Source organism: Struthio camelus, chromosome 18 (assembly GCF_040807025.1).
Source record: "Struthio camelus isolate bStrCam1 chromosome 18, bStrCam1.hap1, whole genome shotgun sequence".
Lineage (NCBI taxonomy): Eukaryota > Metazoa > Chordata > Aves > Struthioniformes > Struthionidae > Struthio > Struthio camelus.
In genome coordinates this window covers 4,239,844-4,257,435 of record NC_090959.1, presented here as the reverse complement: position 1 = coordinate 4,257,435, position 17,592 = coordinate 4,239,844, and the positions used below count along the sequence as shown (strand labels likewise).

Genomic DNA, 17,592 nt, shown 5'->3' with positions numbered 1-17,592 from the left:
CGTGGCTTGGAGATTTCTTAGGTGCTGTTATGGATCTTCCCATCACTAGACCATCAGGTCAGAGAGCTGAGGGGACAAGATGCCCTCAGATGCTGTGAAATAGGGCTGGTGATTCCAGTCCTGCTCTCTGAGTACAGATGTGCACATCACGACTGGGATCAGATGGGGCGTGTGAAACTGGTGGCCCTTGTCACCTTTGGTGAGAGCAGGAGCCATTAGAAAGGCTAAGGGAGAGATTGAACTTTCTTTGGGGTTTCTGCTGTATTTATTTGGGAGATTAAATGCTATCTCACATTCTGCCAATCCAGCAACATCCTTACTGAATTGGCTTAAAAATAACAACACAAAGAGAAGTTTGTGCAATTGCTTATTTAATGTTTCCAAGCACGACTGCTGTAGTTATACCTGTTTAGTCCGATGTGATGATGAAGCCTGGCTTTGAGTGCCTGGTTAGCCAAAGCGATTAGCGTGTCTGGGCTCTTGCCTGAGCATTGCTGAGCTCCTCAAATCATGTTAGTGGGGCCGAAGGCTGCTCAGCAGGAGTTGCTCAGACCTCATAGCTTTGAGCCCTGTGCAAGACAGTGTTCCCTTGCTCTGTTGCTTCACAATATTTAAGTGGCCCAGACTTGTTCTGCTTCATTAACATGCTGCAATCATTTAGTCCGAGGAGCAGGAGAGGGTGTGAAGGAGACAAAACAGGAAAGCTAAGTTCTCTCATCTCTATTGTGATTCAGGTTTCAATTTCCTTCGTGTAGGTTTCCCTCTTTCTGCTTGTTGTCCAAGTGTTGCTTCTGTAGTAACTGGCAGCCTGGGGGCTGCTGCGAGAGGTGTCTCTTTGCTCTGCGGGCTTGTTCCTGATGCTTCAGTTTCCTTGCTAATACCAGTTGTTTCTGCCAAAATCACTTGGTGGTGTTATGTAAACCTAGAATCACAAGCTAACACACTTAATATGGGTTGCTTCTAAATGTGCTGGATCAAATTCATCCCTGTGCTAACTCTGCTGACATGAGGCACATTGTGCCAAGGGCAGCTTTGGCTCAGCAGCTCGTGGAGGTGAGCAGCCATCAGCAGCTGATCCGGAGGGATCTGCTGCGATTGTTCCATTGTCGTGGACAGTTTTAGTGGGAGACATGAATAGCCCTCAAAAAGTCACTCTGGGCTGGGTTTTAAACTGTTTCTAGAGCATGGTACCTGCACATCAAAGCTTATTTTTGCAGGAGAGCCTGTGTTTCTCCTCAGTGGGTTTGTGGCAGCGTTGGATGTGACGTATGTGGTTTCTCACCAGGACCAGAAAATATGTCCTTGCATCTCCACCCCCATCTCTGCACGTGCTCTGAGGTGAAGACTTGCTGTCTCTCCCCATACTCCCCTCCAGCCAGCAGATGAGAGCGAAGGTCCTGGAGCATTTTCATGGAGAGCACCATATTTCTTCAGAGGCTGCTGGCTGGACAATTGTTCTAATATGCCAAACTACGTGGACCCTCCTCTGGAGTATGCATGCTCTCTCTGTGGCAACAGCAGTGGTTGTTTACCTGGAAAGTGACATTAGCAGAGACTTTAATGAATTTCTAAGTGCTTCTTAATGTGATTTGGCGGCCAGAATAAAAAAAGGAAGAGAACCACCATTGTTGTGTGACCAGCCTCCTCCTGCGAACCATGAGCAAGCTCTCTCTGCTCCACTGTTCATGAGAGATTAAAGAGAGATTAAATCCTGCTGACTTGGCAGGTGATGCTGATGAATGTTTGGAGGGGATTAGGATAAATCTGTTTCTCCTTCTGATTTAGCTCAAGATTTGAATTCATTGATAAAATGTGCCCAGGTTGCATCTCTGAAACATCGTCAAAGCCTGTGAATCTGCGCAGGTATAAGTAAAGGCAGAATTTGTCTCTGGAGCAGAAAGGCTAATGAACCTTTGTAAGGTTGATGAATGCTTAGATGGCTGTACATCTATTCCTGTCTCAGTAGCCAATTAATCTGCAGTGCCACAGAATTAAAGGAAGATTGGGCTGGATCCTTGACTAGGAGGAACTGGCCTAATGCCATTGACCTCGACTGCAGCACAGCTGCGTCAGGCTCTGTATTAACTGACCTGTGAGTGCAGGACACAGTGTTTATGTGTGACTTGAGTTTCAGCCAAAAATGCGCGCTCTCAAACTAGAAGTCCCACACTTTTCAACTGCAATAGCTATTCATTGGGGTTTACGGGCTAGATCCAGCCCATGCTGTGTTGGTGTCCAGGCCACTGTCTTTTCTGTGGTAGCGTTGCGCTGGGTCTTGAGGTGAAAGGGGGATGTTCTTGGCAGCATCTTGCAGCTGTTGGTGCCTTCTAGTATATTTGCATGCATCCAAAGGCACAGATGCGCAGGGAGCATGGGACTCCAGAGAGTGCACCTGCAAGGTATCCCAGCATTGAAAGGTTGGCTTTAGAGGAGCAGCAAGCCCCGTGGTACCTCCGTTTGGGCTGAGGAGCGGTGCTGTGACTCACCACCAAGAATATTTTGTCTCCTGTGCTGGGCATTCATCTGAGTTTGCAGTGGGAGAAGCATGGCCCTGCAGCCCTTCTGAGGACACTCAGCCTGAAACTCAGCACCAGAGCTGACTGACCCTCCCTGAGAGTGAGGAAAAAAATAATTACAGTGTTCATTCCTCCTTCTCTGTGTGGTGCATAGTCAAGTTCTTGAGGAAAAGAAGATCTGCAGGGAGATGCAGAAGAGCACAGGGGGTGCTGAGGAAGAACCTGTGCTCCATGGCTGCCTCCTCCCAACACAGGAAGGAGCATTGTCTGGACAACGTGCCTGGGATGCTCTGTCTGGGTGTCCAGAAGCTCTTGCGTAGGAGGATTTGTTCAGCCTGGACCGCAGCCTGTGCTGGCGCGGTCACAAGGCCGTGGTAGGCAGGTCTTCTCTCATAGGCACCTGCGCAGTTGGCAGCCTGCACGGTGGTGGTGAGCGAGTGCTGAGAGACATCCCATTGGGGGCTCTTCCCCTGTGGCTGCTTGTTCAGGAGAGGCTGCAAGGATGCAGGTATCTTCCTGCTGCTTAGCAAAGCTAGCACTTAAAAACCACCTGAATGCATATGAAGCTGCTTATAAATCTTTTTGGTCAAAGATGCTCATGCAGAGCCTCTCTTGGAAGCTTGGAGAACCTCAGAACGTGATGGACTCAGCAGATGAGTTTGTAGTAACTGAATAAATTTGTGATAACTATGGAGGTGCAAGAGACAGCTGGTGTGTGTTTGATGTGTGTGCGTGTGCTTCAAAGCCAGTTATGCTGCAGCTGCTAAGGGAATCCAGCAAAAGTTGGCTACAGCTACTAAGCTCTTTGCTCTCTCTAATTTGATGACTTCTGTTTCTCATGAAAGAGTGTGCTGTTAGTGCTAGCTCGAGCCAGGTGCAGTTATCCTGAACGTAATCTGAAATTACAAGCCCTGTAAAGCAGAGCTGAAGTCGGAGGCAGTCTGAACCTGTAGTATCAAGGCACACGGGAGACAAGGGCCGGACTTGCGCTGTGGCTTGAGTAGAGCCACTCTGCTCGCTTCCTTTGAGTTATTTTTGATTTATATGGCTATAACGGCAATCATGATCCATTCCAGGTCGTTTTAAAGGCTGATGGGATAGAGAGGAAAAATGAAGCCCAATGGTAAGTCACAGCCAGTTAGGATACTTTCAAGAACCTAATACTTGGAAATAACGTACAAATACACAATTTTCAGTGCATCATTAGAATTATGCTTTTCTAGAAAAGAGCTTTTTTCACCGTCATTAAGCCGGAAGATTTTTAAAGCGTCTTCCAGTTTCTTCGTCATGTTGCCGCACAAACTAGCGTTTGCCAATGAGTATATCATCTTAAAGAAAAGCAAGAAATACAGTTAAACTTACCCAGCTGGTGGAGGAGAATATTTAGCATCTGTTTTTTGTGGTGATGGGAGCTTGTTTAAAATAAAGTTACCTTTATATTTGCTTAGTTTAACTCTAAACAGGAAAATAATGGCTGTTGTAATGTCTCTATTAGAAGAATATTGTTTTAAAGCACTTTGGTGTTACATTAGTTGAGTGCAAAATGAATTCCTCCTCTGGAGCAAATAAACCCCGATCAGGCTGAATGCTGGGAGCTGACAGTTTGATGTGAGGATGTGCAGCGCAGACAGGTCTCCAGGGGCCAGCTGGAAAATTTGGTTCTTGATGTAATTCTTTATGCTCTTCTTCTTCCCTCCTCCCTTTGCTCACCTCAGTGAAGAGAAATGGCATCTCACCCTAGCAAATTGGTTAAAGCACTTACATTCGAAACTGGAATTAACTGGGCAGTGTGGCGGGAAAGCCTCCAGGTTTGGGTTGACCCTTTGTGTCAGCAGCACTAACTGGAGGAGGAAGGAGCCAAGTTGCAGAGGAAGAAATCAAGTCGCTGATGCGTTTTAGATGTGGCCTCAGCACACTGGTAAACAGGCTTTGGTGAAGCATCTTTTGTTTTCTTATCTAAGCAGCGACTTATACCTGCAGTCTTCCCCCTGCCCCCACCTCCTAACTACGCCTAAATTTGCAAAGACCCCATGGCGTGCAGCAGAAAAGTTCCCTCTGCTTAGGCTGTGTGTGTATGTAATTGTGCAAATAGCTCTCGGCTCTGAGAGGCTTTGCACGAATAGCGATCCCATCTGTACGCCCGGGACTGAGTGCAAAAAGGTTTCTGTGCACCTAAGTCCAAACCACATCTAAGAGACGGCTCACCAAAACTGCAGATGCACGTATCGCAAGTGAGCTGAGGCCTCTGGAAATTTGGCACAGGTTGGTTTTCAAGCAATATACAATGATGTAATTTAACAAATATTAGGAGAAAACATCTGGTAGCTCTGCTGTCTGCATGCCCATTGCAAACAATTTTTCAGACCTGTGTAAATGTTCAGTTTAGTAACATAACATTGTGGTAGGGGACTCATGCGGTCAAGGCCACCTGCTTGCCTCTTTTCTTTCGCATAAAGTAATGAGGTTATTTCTTTCTTTTTCTAAGCAAGAAGTGAGGCTCTTAAAGCAACAAAAAGCGTTCAAAAGAAAAGTCAAGAGTTCTTTGTGCAAAGGTATCAACATTTTTATTTTAAGCTTACAGTCACAGTTAGTTCATTATCTTTGAATCGTAAAACATAGATGGGAATGACTAAGAGATCCCGGTGAAGGGATTAGTTCCCACGTGTGGACAGGAGGTGTTTTCTGTGAAGGGCTGTGTACACCTCGCTAACATGCAGTTCATGCAGAAGTGCTCTGGATGCAGATCTGGGTTCAGGAGCGCCTGTTGTGCTGTCTTATCTGGGACACAGATTTCCTGTGTCAGGCATAAGTTCCTTTTCTGTCCCTCCTTATCCTAATGTGCAATGGAGATCATCATCCTCTGCTTCGTTGGGGGATGGTATGAAGGCACTAAACTACTGATGGTAAAACATCCTGATAAAGTGCTGCGTAAGCTGCAAGCCGTGCTTACATGGTACAAAGGTGGCGATAGGGTGCAAACTTCCCCGATTGCTTTGCAGGCAGTGGTGACGACGGAGACGTCCCAGCTCTGCATGAGCAGAGGGGACAGGAGAGCTTTGCTGGCTTCATTTGTAGCTAATATGGGTGCAAGGCTTTGCTTAAACATAAGAAATTGCAGAAATGGAGATGGGGCTGTTATTGCAGCTATGCGCAGTCCAGTAGACTTCCGAGACTCTGCTGGCAGACAATTTCTTTCTGAGATTGTTTTTAGCAGACTCCCGGTACTGCACAGTTCTGGATTGCTGCTGTGGCTGCTGGTACGTGTATTACCCCAGATGGGAGCGTGATCCTGCGCTCTGTGTGTGCTGAGAGCACCTGGTGTTTTGCACAAGGGATTGTTCGTAGCTGGCCTACTGCTGTCGCAAGTCAGTGTTCCTGCAAGGCATACGCTTGTAGAGATTGCTGCTGGGCTGTGGTTTCTCCCTTCCCTGCGGTGGAGAGTTTGCACTCTGAAATCATTAGGAGATCATAAGAAAGTACAGGTGTGATGTAAATGATGAAGTGTGATTTAGCTCATCTTTAACTCCAAAAGATCTCTGGGGATTTAGATGCTGTCAGCATCCTGCAGCTATATTATGCAGAGTCTGATCCAGTCACAGGCAGTGTGTATCAGGCTCCTGCATTTCAGTGGGACTTGCTGCAGAAGAGGCTCTAAAGCAAATGGGACTGGTCAGGCAGGCATCCCTGATGGATTGCAAAAACGGGACTTCAGATGCTTAAGCATGAATTCCACCTCTGAATTCCCTGAGCGCTCTGCTCGATTCGTTTGTGATATATTCTCTTGAAGTATAAGGAGCGTGGTTTATGGTTTTACCAACATCATCCAAGTTGAGTTGCTTGAAAAATTCACGAATCCTATTTCTTCCTCCCAGTGACCACACGCTTTGTGAAATTTTCACATTCTTCCTTCCTCTTTTTCTTTTTCTGTCTGAAATGTCCTGCCTTCTCGTACAAAATGCTGCAGAAGGCGCACAGCTGCCTCCGGGACTGGAGCAGGCAGGTGCTGCTCTAAGAGCCGTGCCAGAGCACAACTGTGGCTTGCAAGATGTTCTCTCTTTAATGAGTTTTCTTGTGATTCTTTTCCTTTTGGAAAACTGGAAAAAAAGTATGGCTTATTTAAAAAAAAAAAAAAAAAAAGGCGAAACAAAACCTAAATTATTCCACTTTCATGCCAGAATCTGTGCCCCTTCAGCCGGAGCACAGCCAAGTGAATTGGAGGGCAGGAAACCACTGAGTACATGAATTTTGGTGAGTATCTAGTGCAGGAACTTCAGAGCTAGGACTGAGATCCATTTTGATAGCAATTGCGTCAGGAATCGTTTGTCTGTCCTGTGTGCATAAATAGAAGCTGATATATGCAGGATAGCGCCTGTCTGCCCACCTCGTCCAGAGGTGGTAGCCAGGCTGCTGACCCTGGGGCTGTGCTTGGACATCGCTTGATGGTGTCACGCCTGCTCTGATGCTTGGGGTGGGAGGTGAGCGCACAGGATCAGTGGCACCCTGCCCTGCCTGTGCTGAAAGCAAGGTGGCATGGGAGAGGGTCTGGTAGCACACAAGCACGCGTATGTCTATATGGACTTCAGTCTACATTCCAGAAAACTGATCTTAGACGTCAACTGCACACGTGACTGGGAGAAGGCATTTCCAGTTTGCACGCTGGTTATATTCGGTATGAGCTGACTTCATCTAAAAAGAATCTTCAAGCATAAAGCCCAAGAGATGGGTGAATTTAAGTGCTAATAGGAGATTATTGCTAATGGCTAGCTTTGTATGTTGATTCAGCTGAAAGGCAGTAGCAGCAATTTGAATTTCTCTCGCAAATGCCCATCCTCTCTGGGCTGCAGAGGCTGATCTCGTAGTAGTGAAGAGTATCTGGTTTCTGTGGTCTGCTCCGCACTCTTATCTTGTCCTGCTGTTGCTATACAAGCCCTGCCAGCTGCCTTCACGGGTGCAGGAGGGAAGACCGTCCCAAGATGTCCATGCTTCGGTCAAGATGCAACATGCTCAGACACAACACGGGCTCCCCTGCCCCAAAGTCCCCACACTGGAACAGAAATTGAGGGCAGAGCCAGCTCTTCCCTGCGGTGTCCGTGCTCATGGCTACTGGCTGTGCCAAGCACGTGCAAAAGGCAAAAACCCTTATAAGCAGCAGCGCAAAGGTGGGCAAGACCAGTGACGCTTGTGCTGCAGCCCTTGCGTGGCGCAGATCTGCAGGGCGGCGGTGAGCATCCAGCCGTGCTGGTCTCCTGGTGCAAACTGTCCAGCGCTCCCACGCAAAGTCATCACGTCTGTTTTTCCTGTTGCACAAAGGAGCCTCTCGTGGAGGGCTGTGGTGGTACCATTGCTATATAGCCAGTAACCAGTCTGTGGGTGTCCTGTCCTGACACAGTGTGACTTTTATTCATTTTTTGCACTGGGGCAACAGTTTTTTCCTATTTACGTGCACTTAAGTAGTGCACACCTTTGGATGTGGGGGGAACATCAGGTCCTGATCTGCGTGTGTGCTGGGTGGAGGGCCTTGCTTGGAGATACTGGCAAAAAAGACTTTGGTTTCATCCCTTTGCCACTCCTGCAGCAGAGCTTTGATGAAGGTGAGCGCTTCTTTCCAACAAGCCAGTTTTGGTGGTGAATTAAACTGTTACATTATAATTTTTTTCACTATTCAGTGTTCTGAGCTAAATTAGAATAGAAACCTTTTCAAACTACTACCTTAATAAAGTATTTAGTTAATAGATGATGCATAGCTCACAAAGCTTTCAAGAACCTGACAAAGGGTATCATAATATTATGATATTTAACAGCAAAACCTACTGCATTATCAACTTACCTCTATAGCATGGAGGAGGCAACAGCTGAGGCATAAAAACTAATGCTTCAGTATGACAGAGCTAAAATTGAACTTGGCAATTACTGTGTGCATGATTCACAGTATTGTGAAGTGAAGCTACTATATAAATCAGCTCCAGTAATCATAGGGTTTAAAATTAGTCAGTTACTATTAACTCCGCTAGTGTTAGCATATGTTGAAGAATTATAAAAGTGAAAGGTATGGAATATCTGAAGTACAGGTTTAAAGTAAACCACTTGAACAAGCTCCCAGTGGGAGGATTTTAAGTTCATGCAGAAGTAAGGTTTTGGGTACTCTGACAAAGGTTTATGGAACACATTTAATTGCACATTGCAGTCTAATCTTTTGAATGCTTAACATCCTTTAGAAAGCACCTTTTCATGTTCCAAGACTTTCACAGTTCGCAGTGTAGAGTGATGATTGAATTTAATTTTTTTTTCCCTTACAGATTTTTTTTTTTTTTCTTTCCAGAGCAGCACTATTTAAATAGTTTGCAGAGCTCTTCAGTGCCAGGCATAGAAAAAAGGAAACAGCAGGATAATGTTTTAAAATCATTATGGGGAAGTGAAAGGCTGATCTGAGCATAGAACAGAAATTAGCAACTGCTATGATTGCTAAATTTTTATTCAATGCAAAATTCATGGAATTTGCTGCTACAGAAACTACAGAAGTCAAGTTATATGACAGGATTCTAAATTATATAGGATGCCCAAATATTTCATATGGGCTTGTGTTTAAGGGTAAGAGAGCTGGACCTGGAAGAAGCTCCACTACGGTGAGACAGTTGCTTTATTATCTGGTCCCGTTTCCTTTCTCCTCCAATTACAGTTTTCAACTTAATATTTGAGATAACACTGTTTTGGTCTTGGTGATGCGCAAGACTTTGCGTACACATGGGTTTATAACCTCCAAAAGCCTTTGAAGAAGGGTAAGGATATGCAGCTGACTTGCCGCGGAGTTCACGGTTCACGCCCCTCGCTATGGACTTCCCAGGTCGTCTGGAGGACGTGTTGCTGCGTGGTACCTTGCACGTGTGTAGGGACCTCGTGCTTGTGACTTTTGTTGTTCTGCTGAGTAATTTTGAATGAGTGGCACACCATATTAGTGATAGGAAGAGGAAATGGAAAAGTCCTCTTAGATCGGGCAGCCTGGCTGAGGCTGCTGCTAGCTGGTTCCTAAAGGATGCTTGCTGGCACTTCGCTTAATCTTATTCTAAGCATCTCAGTCCATGACTTCTCCCCCCCTGTGTGTCCTCCAGGAATATGGACGTATCCTGACAGTTTCCTAGCTGGATACTTTTCTTGCTAATGAATTTAAAAATGTCTTTTCTTGATTTTTATCCATAGGTCAGGTTGGGCCTCGCATCCCTTGCAGTCCTTCCTTGCCCAGAATCCCGCCACTCCGGTGCATGTCAAAGGTGTGGTCACCGTGTCTTCCCATGACGGACCCTCAAATTCTAGCGTAAACACACAAATATTTTTGCGTGTTTTTTTCCCTCCCCGCTTGCCTCCCTTCCTGCCCTTGTTTTGTTCGTTTGCAGAGGTAGCTGGTTGCCGAATAGGCAACTTTTGTCTTGTTTCCAACTCCAGCAAAGCAGATTTTTTGCAGCAAATCTGTGCTTTGTTCTTTCTTTACTTCTAGTCCCCCCGTGTGTCCTAATTATTTAGTGCAACTTATTTAACCAGTGTTTTTGAGGATGCTGATGTCCTGGCAGGGAAGCAGAGTGGATGAGGCTGTTCTCTCTTTTGCTCTTATTTTTTTAATGGGGCAGTAGAGGGAGTGGTGTGAGCAGGGGTGCCAGCAGGACCGGATTGCTCTCCTGGTTTACCTGCATGTGGCACACGGAAAAACACATCGTTAGTATTTGCAAAGCGGGGGCTAATCGGATGGAGGGATGGAGAAGTTAACATCGAGGACTGTTTGGGTGCTGCTCTGGGGCAGTGCCCAGACCTGATTAGAGCGTTATAGTTGCTGTACTGCGTGATTAAGATGCACGACTGTGAAGGTCACTGTGCACAGATGAGCCTATTTGTCATCATATTGAGAGCTTTGTATTTTGGAAATACGCACTGTTATTCGTCTCACCAGCAGCAAGGCGGTACCTTATCAGTCAGAGAGAAACCTTGCTGTGTTCGGGTAAAGGGCTTGAAATACGTAGTTTTCAATTGCCTGATATTGGGTAAATTCCCCCCGTTCTCTCTGGCCATAGTTTTAAATGAGGCATAAGAAGAATTTATCAGTACATTTAACACTTCCATTGAAACTATATTTCTGAGGTTATGGAAATGAGCTACGAATGAAAGTCACAACTCAAAAAGCAGGAAACATGCTTGTAAGTGAGGAAAAAGCTGTCACTGGCATTGTGAAGAAAGAGAGGTATAAATAGGGCATTGGGTTAGAAAGCAGGAAATCTGCGTGCTGTGGGTTTTACTTGGAATTTCTTCTGGTGACCCTAGATAAGATTGTTAACCCTTGTCTCTGCAGACAGTGGTACGTGCTCATTTATGGGCTCTGTCTCTGGCTTTTGGGATTGTCTGCATAATTTAACTGTTTGAAAGCATATCTGCTCCATCAGTCATGGGTGTGTGGTTTTCATGCTCAGAAAGGATCACCTTACCAAAAAGAGAGGATTTCTCAGTATTTCCTGTGTAGTGTAATTTAGCCTTATCCACATGCTGCATGTCCTGGGGAGAGATGATCTCAACAACAATGGGTCCAAAAGGAGAGAAGGGAGCGCATGTGTCACGGATACGGGGACAACTCATACTGCAGATCAACTTAGTGAATGAGACTGGTGACCACAACTTCATGGGCCATCGTATGTTTTTCACATGAAAGATAAATTAGTTTTAATCAAGAGGCTTTTCCTTATCTCCGTGGTAGACCCATGAAGGAGCAAGAAGGCCTTTCACGTGAGCACGTGCCACGTGTGAGCATACGTACATGTCATTCCTTATTAGCAATCTGCACCAAACTGAAAGCAAAATGGCTCCAGTTGTGGCACAAGGCTGGGCCCCAAAAGATTTAAAATACCCCTTTCCAGAAAAGGGCAAGTTTCTGCCTAAAACGTACCATGGCCTTTCAATGTCCTCTCAGCGCGCTCTAGTGCTTCTGAGCCTGCAGCGTGTCAGCAGGCCGTGCCCTGGTGTTTGTCGTGCCCTTCTGTAAGTCCATTCAGAATGGGTCTTCTGTTCATGGCATACGCCAAATTCAGAGATATGCTGAGGGGACACTGCAGAGGGTGGATTGTTGCAATGGGAAGGCCAAAGGGACAGTGTAGGTCGTTACCAGGAAACAAGATGTTGTGCGGTGTCCCCCCGCCCCCCATGAAGACATGTGTGATATGCATTATGCGCTGGGACAAGAGCCCGGCGTACAGCAGTGTTGAATGGCCTCTCAAGCCACTGAGGGAGATGCTCTGCTCCGTGGAGGTTGTCCCTCGGTTGGCGAGGCCATAACTCATAGCTTTGGGACAGCACGTGCCGTCCTCCCCATCGGAGCGGCGGGTGTTGGAGCCACGCCGGCAGATCGGTACAGGAGGATGGGTGCCTCCTCTCTGCCTCTCATTTGGGCAGCTGCAAGTGCTTAGGATTTTGTGGTGGCACCCGGTTCCCGGAGGTGACACCCTAGCACCGCTCGGCCAGGTGGATGCTGGCACGGAGATGAGCAGAAGGGTTTCGGCGAAGCTTTGGTGCCGTTCTGGCCCGGCTTCCCTTGGGCTTGAGATTTCTGCTCATCTTTCCGAGGAGTGCTCAGGGGGATGGTAGATGAGAAATGGCAACCACAGTACCCCGTGGCATAGACAAAGAGCAACCCCACCATGGCCGTTTAAGGACTTAAAAACCGTACAGAGACAACAGTAATGCTGCGAGAAGGGGGCACGGCCTCTCTGACACTGATACTTCCGGTTCCTCGGGCTGCCAGTTCCAGTGCGTAAATAAGTCATCGTGTTATTTGGGCCTTTAATAAACTGGCATGAGGGTATGATAGTTCTGACTGTTGCAAGTTATAAATTTGCCCTACGGAGTTATTTCAGGCTTGTGCAGTCTAAAATTGTCTCTCAGCCTGAAACGACATCTCTCAAATAGAAATAACAGCCTCCAAGCTCTCAGGTCCCTGTGCGCTCTGCAGTAACCGAACGGCGACGGCCCAGGGGACAGCGCAGCCCGCTTGGCAGGAGGTGTGCCGCTGCCCCGGAGGGCTTGTCTCGGGGATAAGATGCAGACCCAGGAGTTGGGAAGCTTCCCATGCTGCTCCCAACTCCATAGAGGCTGGTCCTGATCAGTTTGTTTGTTTGTTTATTTTCTTGGCCCCTGCTCTCTGAAGTGTAAAAGGTGATGAATGCTCCCTGCTTGGGTAGTGGAAGTTAATTAGCTCTTGCAAACTGACTCCAAATCCTTCAGCAGAAAACACGAAGGATTCCCTATGTTTCTTGCTCTTTGATTTCCTTTCCCCCCTTGCGCCGCTTCGCTGTGAATCGCGGGGCTTTCTTAGGGAGCTGCCGAGCGTCAAACCTGGAAGCTTCGTGACTCATCGCAGCAAGCAACTTCTCTGCATTTGACTATCACTTAAATCCCCCCCTCCAAAGTTCAGGGTGTCTGGTGAAGCTTCTGCACCGCTTGCGAGGCCCTTTGCAGAAGTCGTAACTGAAAAAAAGGGGGGGATGCCGCAGCGGGGCACCCTCTAAGCGAGAGCAGAGTTGGCCTCGCCGTCTCCCTCCGAAGACGCGCGAGCACTTGCTCTGTGGGCTGCGCTGCAGAGAGGCGCTCTGCTGTTCTTGCACGTTGTTTTGTTTCCTGTGGTGTCTGTGTTGCTGCTGAGGCAGTTCCCCGAACCTCCTGTTTCTCCCAGGGCTGTTTGCGTGACAGGTGTTTGCTATGATAAAATATTGACAAGGAGGAGGAAGGAAGGAAGGCTTTTCTCTATCTCTCTTGTTGTTTTTCAGGTGGAAGGTATAGGAGGGACCACATCTTGTGTGCGTGCTGCTGCTGCTTTTTTTCTTTTTCTTTTTCTTTTTCTTTTTCTTTTTTTTTTTTTTTAATCAAGCAAGGTCCAGATACGGAGTCTGGAAAATTTGTGGAACTTGAATGTTTCGAAATAGTTGGAGCCTAACTATGTTTTGACATAGCTTTGGATAACTGTTAAACTCCCGTGTTTGCTAGAATGCTGCGGAAGCCAGAACTGGAGGCTGTTTGGGGCGAGGATAGAGAAGCAGGATGGAAAAGTCATTGGGTCGCGAGATATCCTAGTATGCGTGTTAGGCATAAAGCAGCATGTACGTGCAAATGACTCACCTGTGACCTGCTGTGCTAGATGTCCCATACTCATGTTCTTCAAATGCTCCCAAATGTAGCACCCTTTCCACGCTCGTTGCCTTTGTTGATGTCATCAAACTTTAAGGAAAACTTGCAAAAGCCTCTGGAGAGGCTGGAGGTTGTGAGTGGAGCTGCCCGTTGATCTCTCAAGTTGGAAAGCTGCTCGGATCTGCGCAGCGCAGGATGAGGATGAGGAAACCAGGAGCATGCGATCCCTGCTTGCAGTGGGAACGAGTTGAGTCTGCTGTTCTGCCCTGTACAAGAAGGGTTAGGTGACGTGCAGGGCTTGGCCGGGCATTGCCTGTTTGGCAGCTGGTTGTGGCAATGACCTTCTTCCTACCCCTGCAGGATGGGATCCTGAAAGCCCAGTGTGTGGAGGAAGGAGGATGTGGGCAAGAGGAGCAGATAGCGTTGAAGAAGAAAGGTGGTGAACAGAGATTTGGAGAGCTGGGACAAGAAGCCATGTTTACTTTCATTTTGTTAGTTGCGTTTATGCTATTTTGTAGCACTTCTGGGCCTATTCCTTTCCCGCTTTTTATTTCAGTCTTTCTGAAAAGGTGTTTTCTGCCCCTTGACTCAGCAGAGCGAGCCTGGCGCTGAGGGCAGAGGGCAGCTGCGCTCCTGGTGTGGGTCTGGCGCTTCCCATGACACCAGTGCCGCTCCACATGGGCTGAATTTAGCTCCGTGGCTTTGCCAGGTGTAACTAGAAAAGGGTTTTTTTTGTTTTGTTTTATTTTTGTCTTTTTCTTTTCCCCCCAACCCCATCTTCCAGTAAAAAATAAACCCCAACGCTTTTGGCCTGGCCACTTTGTGTGGTATTCAGCAACATCCCTATGGCCATGGAGAAAATCAGGAATGAAGGGGAGAAAACCAAATAAGATGACAAGTACTGATATCAAGACTCTCCAATATAGAAGAAGGGACCTTGCTGCATTAAATACAAGATTAAAAGAGTTTTGGGGAGAGCAGTGGAAGGGAATTGAGGTTGTGCACACCTCAGGCCAGCCTCCAGGGAGACCAGTGAAGCCCACTGAGCTGGCCGCATCTCCTCAGGTGTGTCCCACGTGCTGTGGGGTGGCCGTGGGGTGTGCTGCCTGCCTGGTGCTGCTCTGGAGCTGGGCTCAGGGCCCAGGATGGTCCTTTGGTGGCTATTTGGGCAGGACATGGGTAGGAGGCTGTGAAATGCGTCAAGTCAATAGTAACAAAGCTCATCGGTTTGAACGGTGCTTCAGAGAAACCTGTCGTCTTCCCCTACTTTTCTTTGCTGCTGTTAGCCCATTCCTAACCTTGAAGCAGGCAAGAAGGCTTTTGTACACAGACTGCAGAAAAGTCTGCTTTTGTCTCAGTTGAAACAAAAACAGGAGGTGAGCGCCCCAGAAACTTCACTGTGCACGAGCCTTAAGTGGCTGTGGTTTTTGTTTCTAACTAGCTATAACTATCTGATGAACCGTTTTCGTTGGTTTTTCTCTTCTGTTTTTTCTATTTTCCCTATGTGAAGGAAGACAGAATTTTTTTGGCCCATTTTGTAATTTTGCTGTTCCCAGCCCTCGGTGTCAGTGGCCTGTATTCATGGTCAGTGGAAGCAAGTGTGTGTCCACAGACCGTGCTCTGCATCCGTGCATGCATGCCTGGTCTGAATGTCACCTCCAGTGAGAATGTTAAATAGCTCTGAAAGCTTTTCTGCATTAGTGCATGGGAAATGCATCACAGGCTTAGTATTAATATTGATTGATGGATCTAACGTAAGCTGCAGGGTCAGGATTTTGGGTTCCTATACAGTCTTTGCTGCGTACCCTGATCAGCTAGGCTGGGGTTTCCGAGGCCGTTGGGAGTTAAGCACCTTCTGTATGGGCATAAGGTACTACCCTGTCTTCTGACATATCTGATAAGGGTCAAATAAATATCAAAGTAACTGCTGTTAGTACTGAAGGGAGACATGCTGTGCTCAACTTTAAGGGGCAAAACAGTACATGGGTTTGGGTTTTATTTATGATCATTAGAATGAACAGTTCTGCTTCATACTTCTTTCTCATTTCTATGTACCTTTGGACTTGCTGCTCCTGTTTGCAGTTGCTTGTACGCTGTACTGATTGGGGACTGGTAACACAAAGCAATAGATGTTGTCAGAGCCAATTCCCCAGTGTTGTTTCAGCTGTTGGCAGTTCCAGGCAGTATGTGTTTTTAATTTGTGTCATTATCCAGACATTTTGGCTTCTGCTGTCGGGGATGTTTTGAGTTTCTTTTGAAGCTTCACAGCATAATGGTTATTTCCAAGAGCAGGGTGTTGAAGTAATTGGTCTGACCAGCTACAGTAAATCCTACAGCACGGGATTACTTGAAACTAGAATGATGTGACTGCTTGACTAAGTTGGTGTGCGAGTATCGAGAGTAAATCCTAGAGCAGAGAGGAAGATGAAATCGAAGAGCTGTTGTAGTTAGAAAATTGGAGGTATGTGGCCTTTTCAATATGCCGTTAGGAAATTATGGTAACAAGGTGATACTGTTCACTGTAAACACCTTACCTTCTTGCAGGCGTTGACTTTGCTGGGAAAGGGTTTAACAGCTTTTCCTGATTCGTGAAATAGCTGGGCTTGTCTTTCTTACAAGAAGACTTAATTCTCTACAGCCTGGTACAGTCCTTACAGTTTTATTTTGGTGCCAGCAGGATGCTACCGGTGTAATGAGACATTGATAAAAATGCCTAAGTCCTGCCTAAACCTTTGACTCTATATTGCCAACAGCTGATGGAGAAATGATCCTTAGTTTAATTCTTCCAATATTTGACTGTAATTTTTGCATTGGCCTGACTCGGGACTTCTCTGCTTAATGTAGTCATTACTAACAGTTGACAGTGAAGTAGACTCAGAAGCTACTATGTGATTTGTTGGAAGCACTGATCATGTAATACTTCCTCTCCATCTTTGTTTTTTCATTAGTATCTGTTGCTAGAACAGAGCCATGTGAGCCCACCTTTGTCGTAGGAACATAATGCACTGACTTCTCCATCTTGCCTTCTGTGTTAAAGGTAAAGACATAGGGACAGCTCTTTCTGCTGACTCAGTTTACTCTCATCCTTAGGAAAATGCTAGCTCCTGTTCCGTAGTATGTATCTCGTTATAAAGAAGTGCTACGTGGTATCAGACAAATAGGAGAACATTTCTGATGAGAATATACAGGGAAAGTCCTTAGATAAGATTCTCTTGAATTATGAGGCCCCTCTGAAAATGGCTTATTCTTAAAGGTTTTCAACCACCGTTCTCGGTTAATGCAAAACTGAAAGTCCTTCTGCACCAGAACGGTCGCAGATGTCAATTGAAGGGCATACTGAATTAGAGTTGATCCTGTGTGCCAGGAGAGCAGGCCAAGCTTGTCACTGTGAATGAGACTCCTTTGTGAACGTCCTTCTTTCACAAATTGTTTGTTGTCAATGTTATATTTTACTGAATCTGTATGCCTGAAGATACTGTTTAAGGAATAGTTTTGTGACTGAATTCCCACCTGTTGGATGCTCGCAGTTTGGTTCACGTGTGACCAGTGCGCAGCTGAACAGATGAATGAATGTTCGTTCCTTTGAGCACTTGCGAGAAGAAGCTTGGAGATCGCAAGAAGCTTGGAGACAACGTCAATAAGCATTCCCAAGTGTTGCTCTGCATCCTTGCAGCGGTTTTAAACTACATCAGGAGAGGTGAAAGCAAAGTCGCTTTCTGGAAAGAGGAGGAAAAAATAGTTATGTTTATTAATAACACTTTTGTTGGCAACTTTTTGCAAGGCTCCTGCCACAGCTTATCATTCCTGTAACCTTTTTTGGCCTTCTCTGGTGACTTCTGCTCTGGTCTGAGATCTGTTGCTGTCAGCTAGGATCATGGCAGTCCGGCACTGGCTCCCCGCATTAGCAGTGGTAGGTGCAGCAGGT

General features: G+C 46.5%; 1 protein-coding gene across 11 annotated transcripts in view; it reads left to right on the top strand.

Annotated features, from left to right (window-relative positions):
• TOX2 (TOX high mobility group box family member 2) overlaps window positions 1-17,592 on the top strand; it is a 172,007-nt gene that overhangs the window by 11,453 nt on the left and 142,962 nt on the right. The window contains exon 2 of one of the 11 annotated variants that reach the window (XM_068912381.1): window positions 9,711-9,781. The exons of 7 other annotated variants lie outside the window; for them this stretch is intronic. In XM_068912381.1, coding sequence (XP_068768482.1) covers window positions 9,773-9,781 — 9 coding nt within the window. In that variant the 5' untranslated portion in view covers window positions 9,711-9,772. Of the gene's footprint in view, window positions 1-3,620; window positions 3,640-9,710; window positions 9,826-13,847; window positions 13,914-17,592 lie in introns of those variants that run through there. 3 more of the 11 variants (XM_068912382.1, XM_068912388.1, XM_068912377.1) reach the window with 3 other exon arrangements.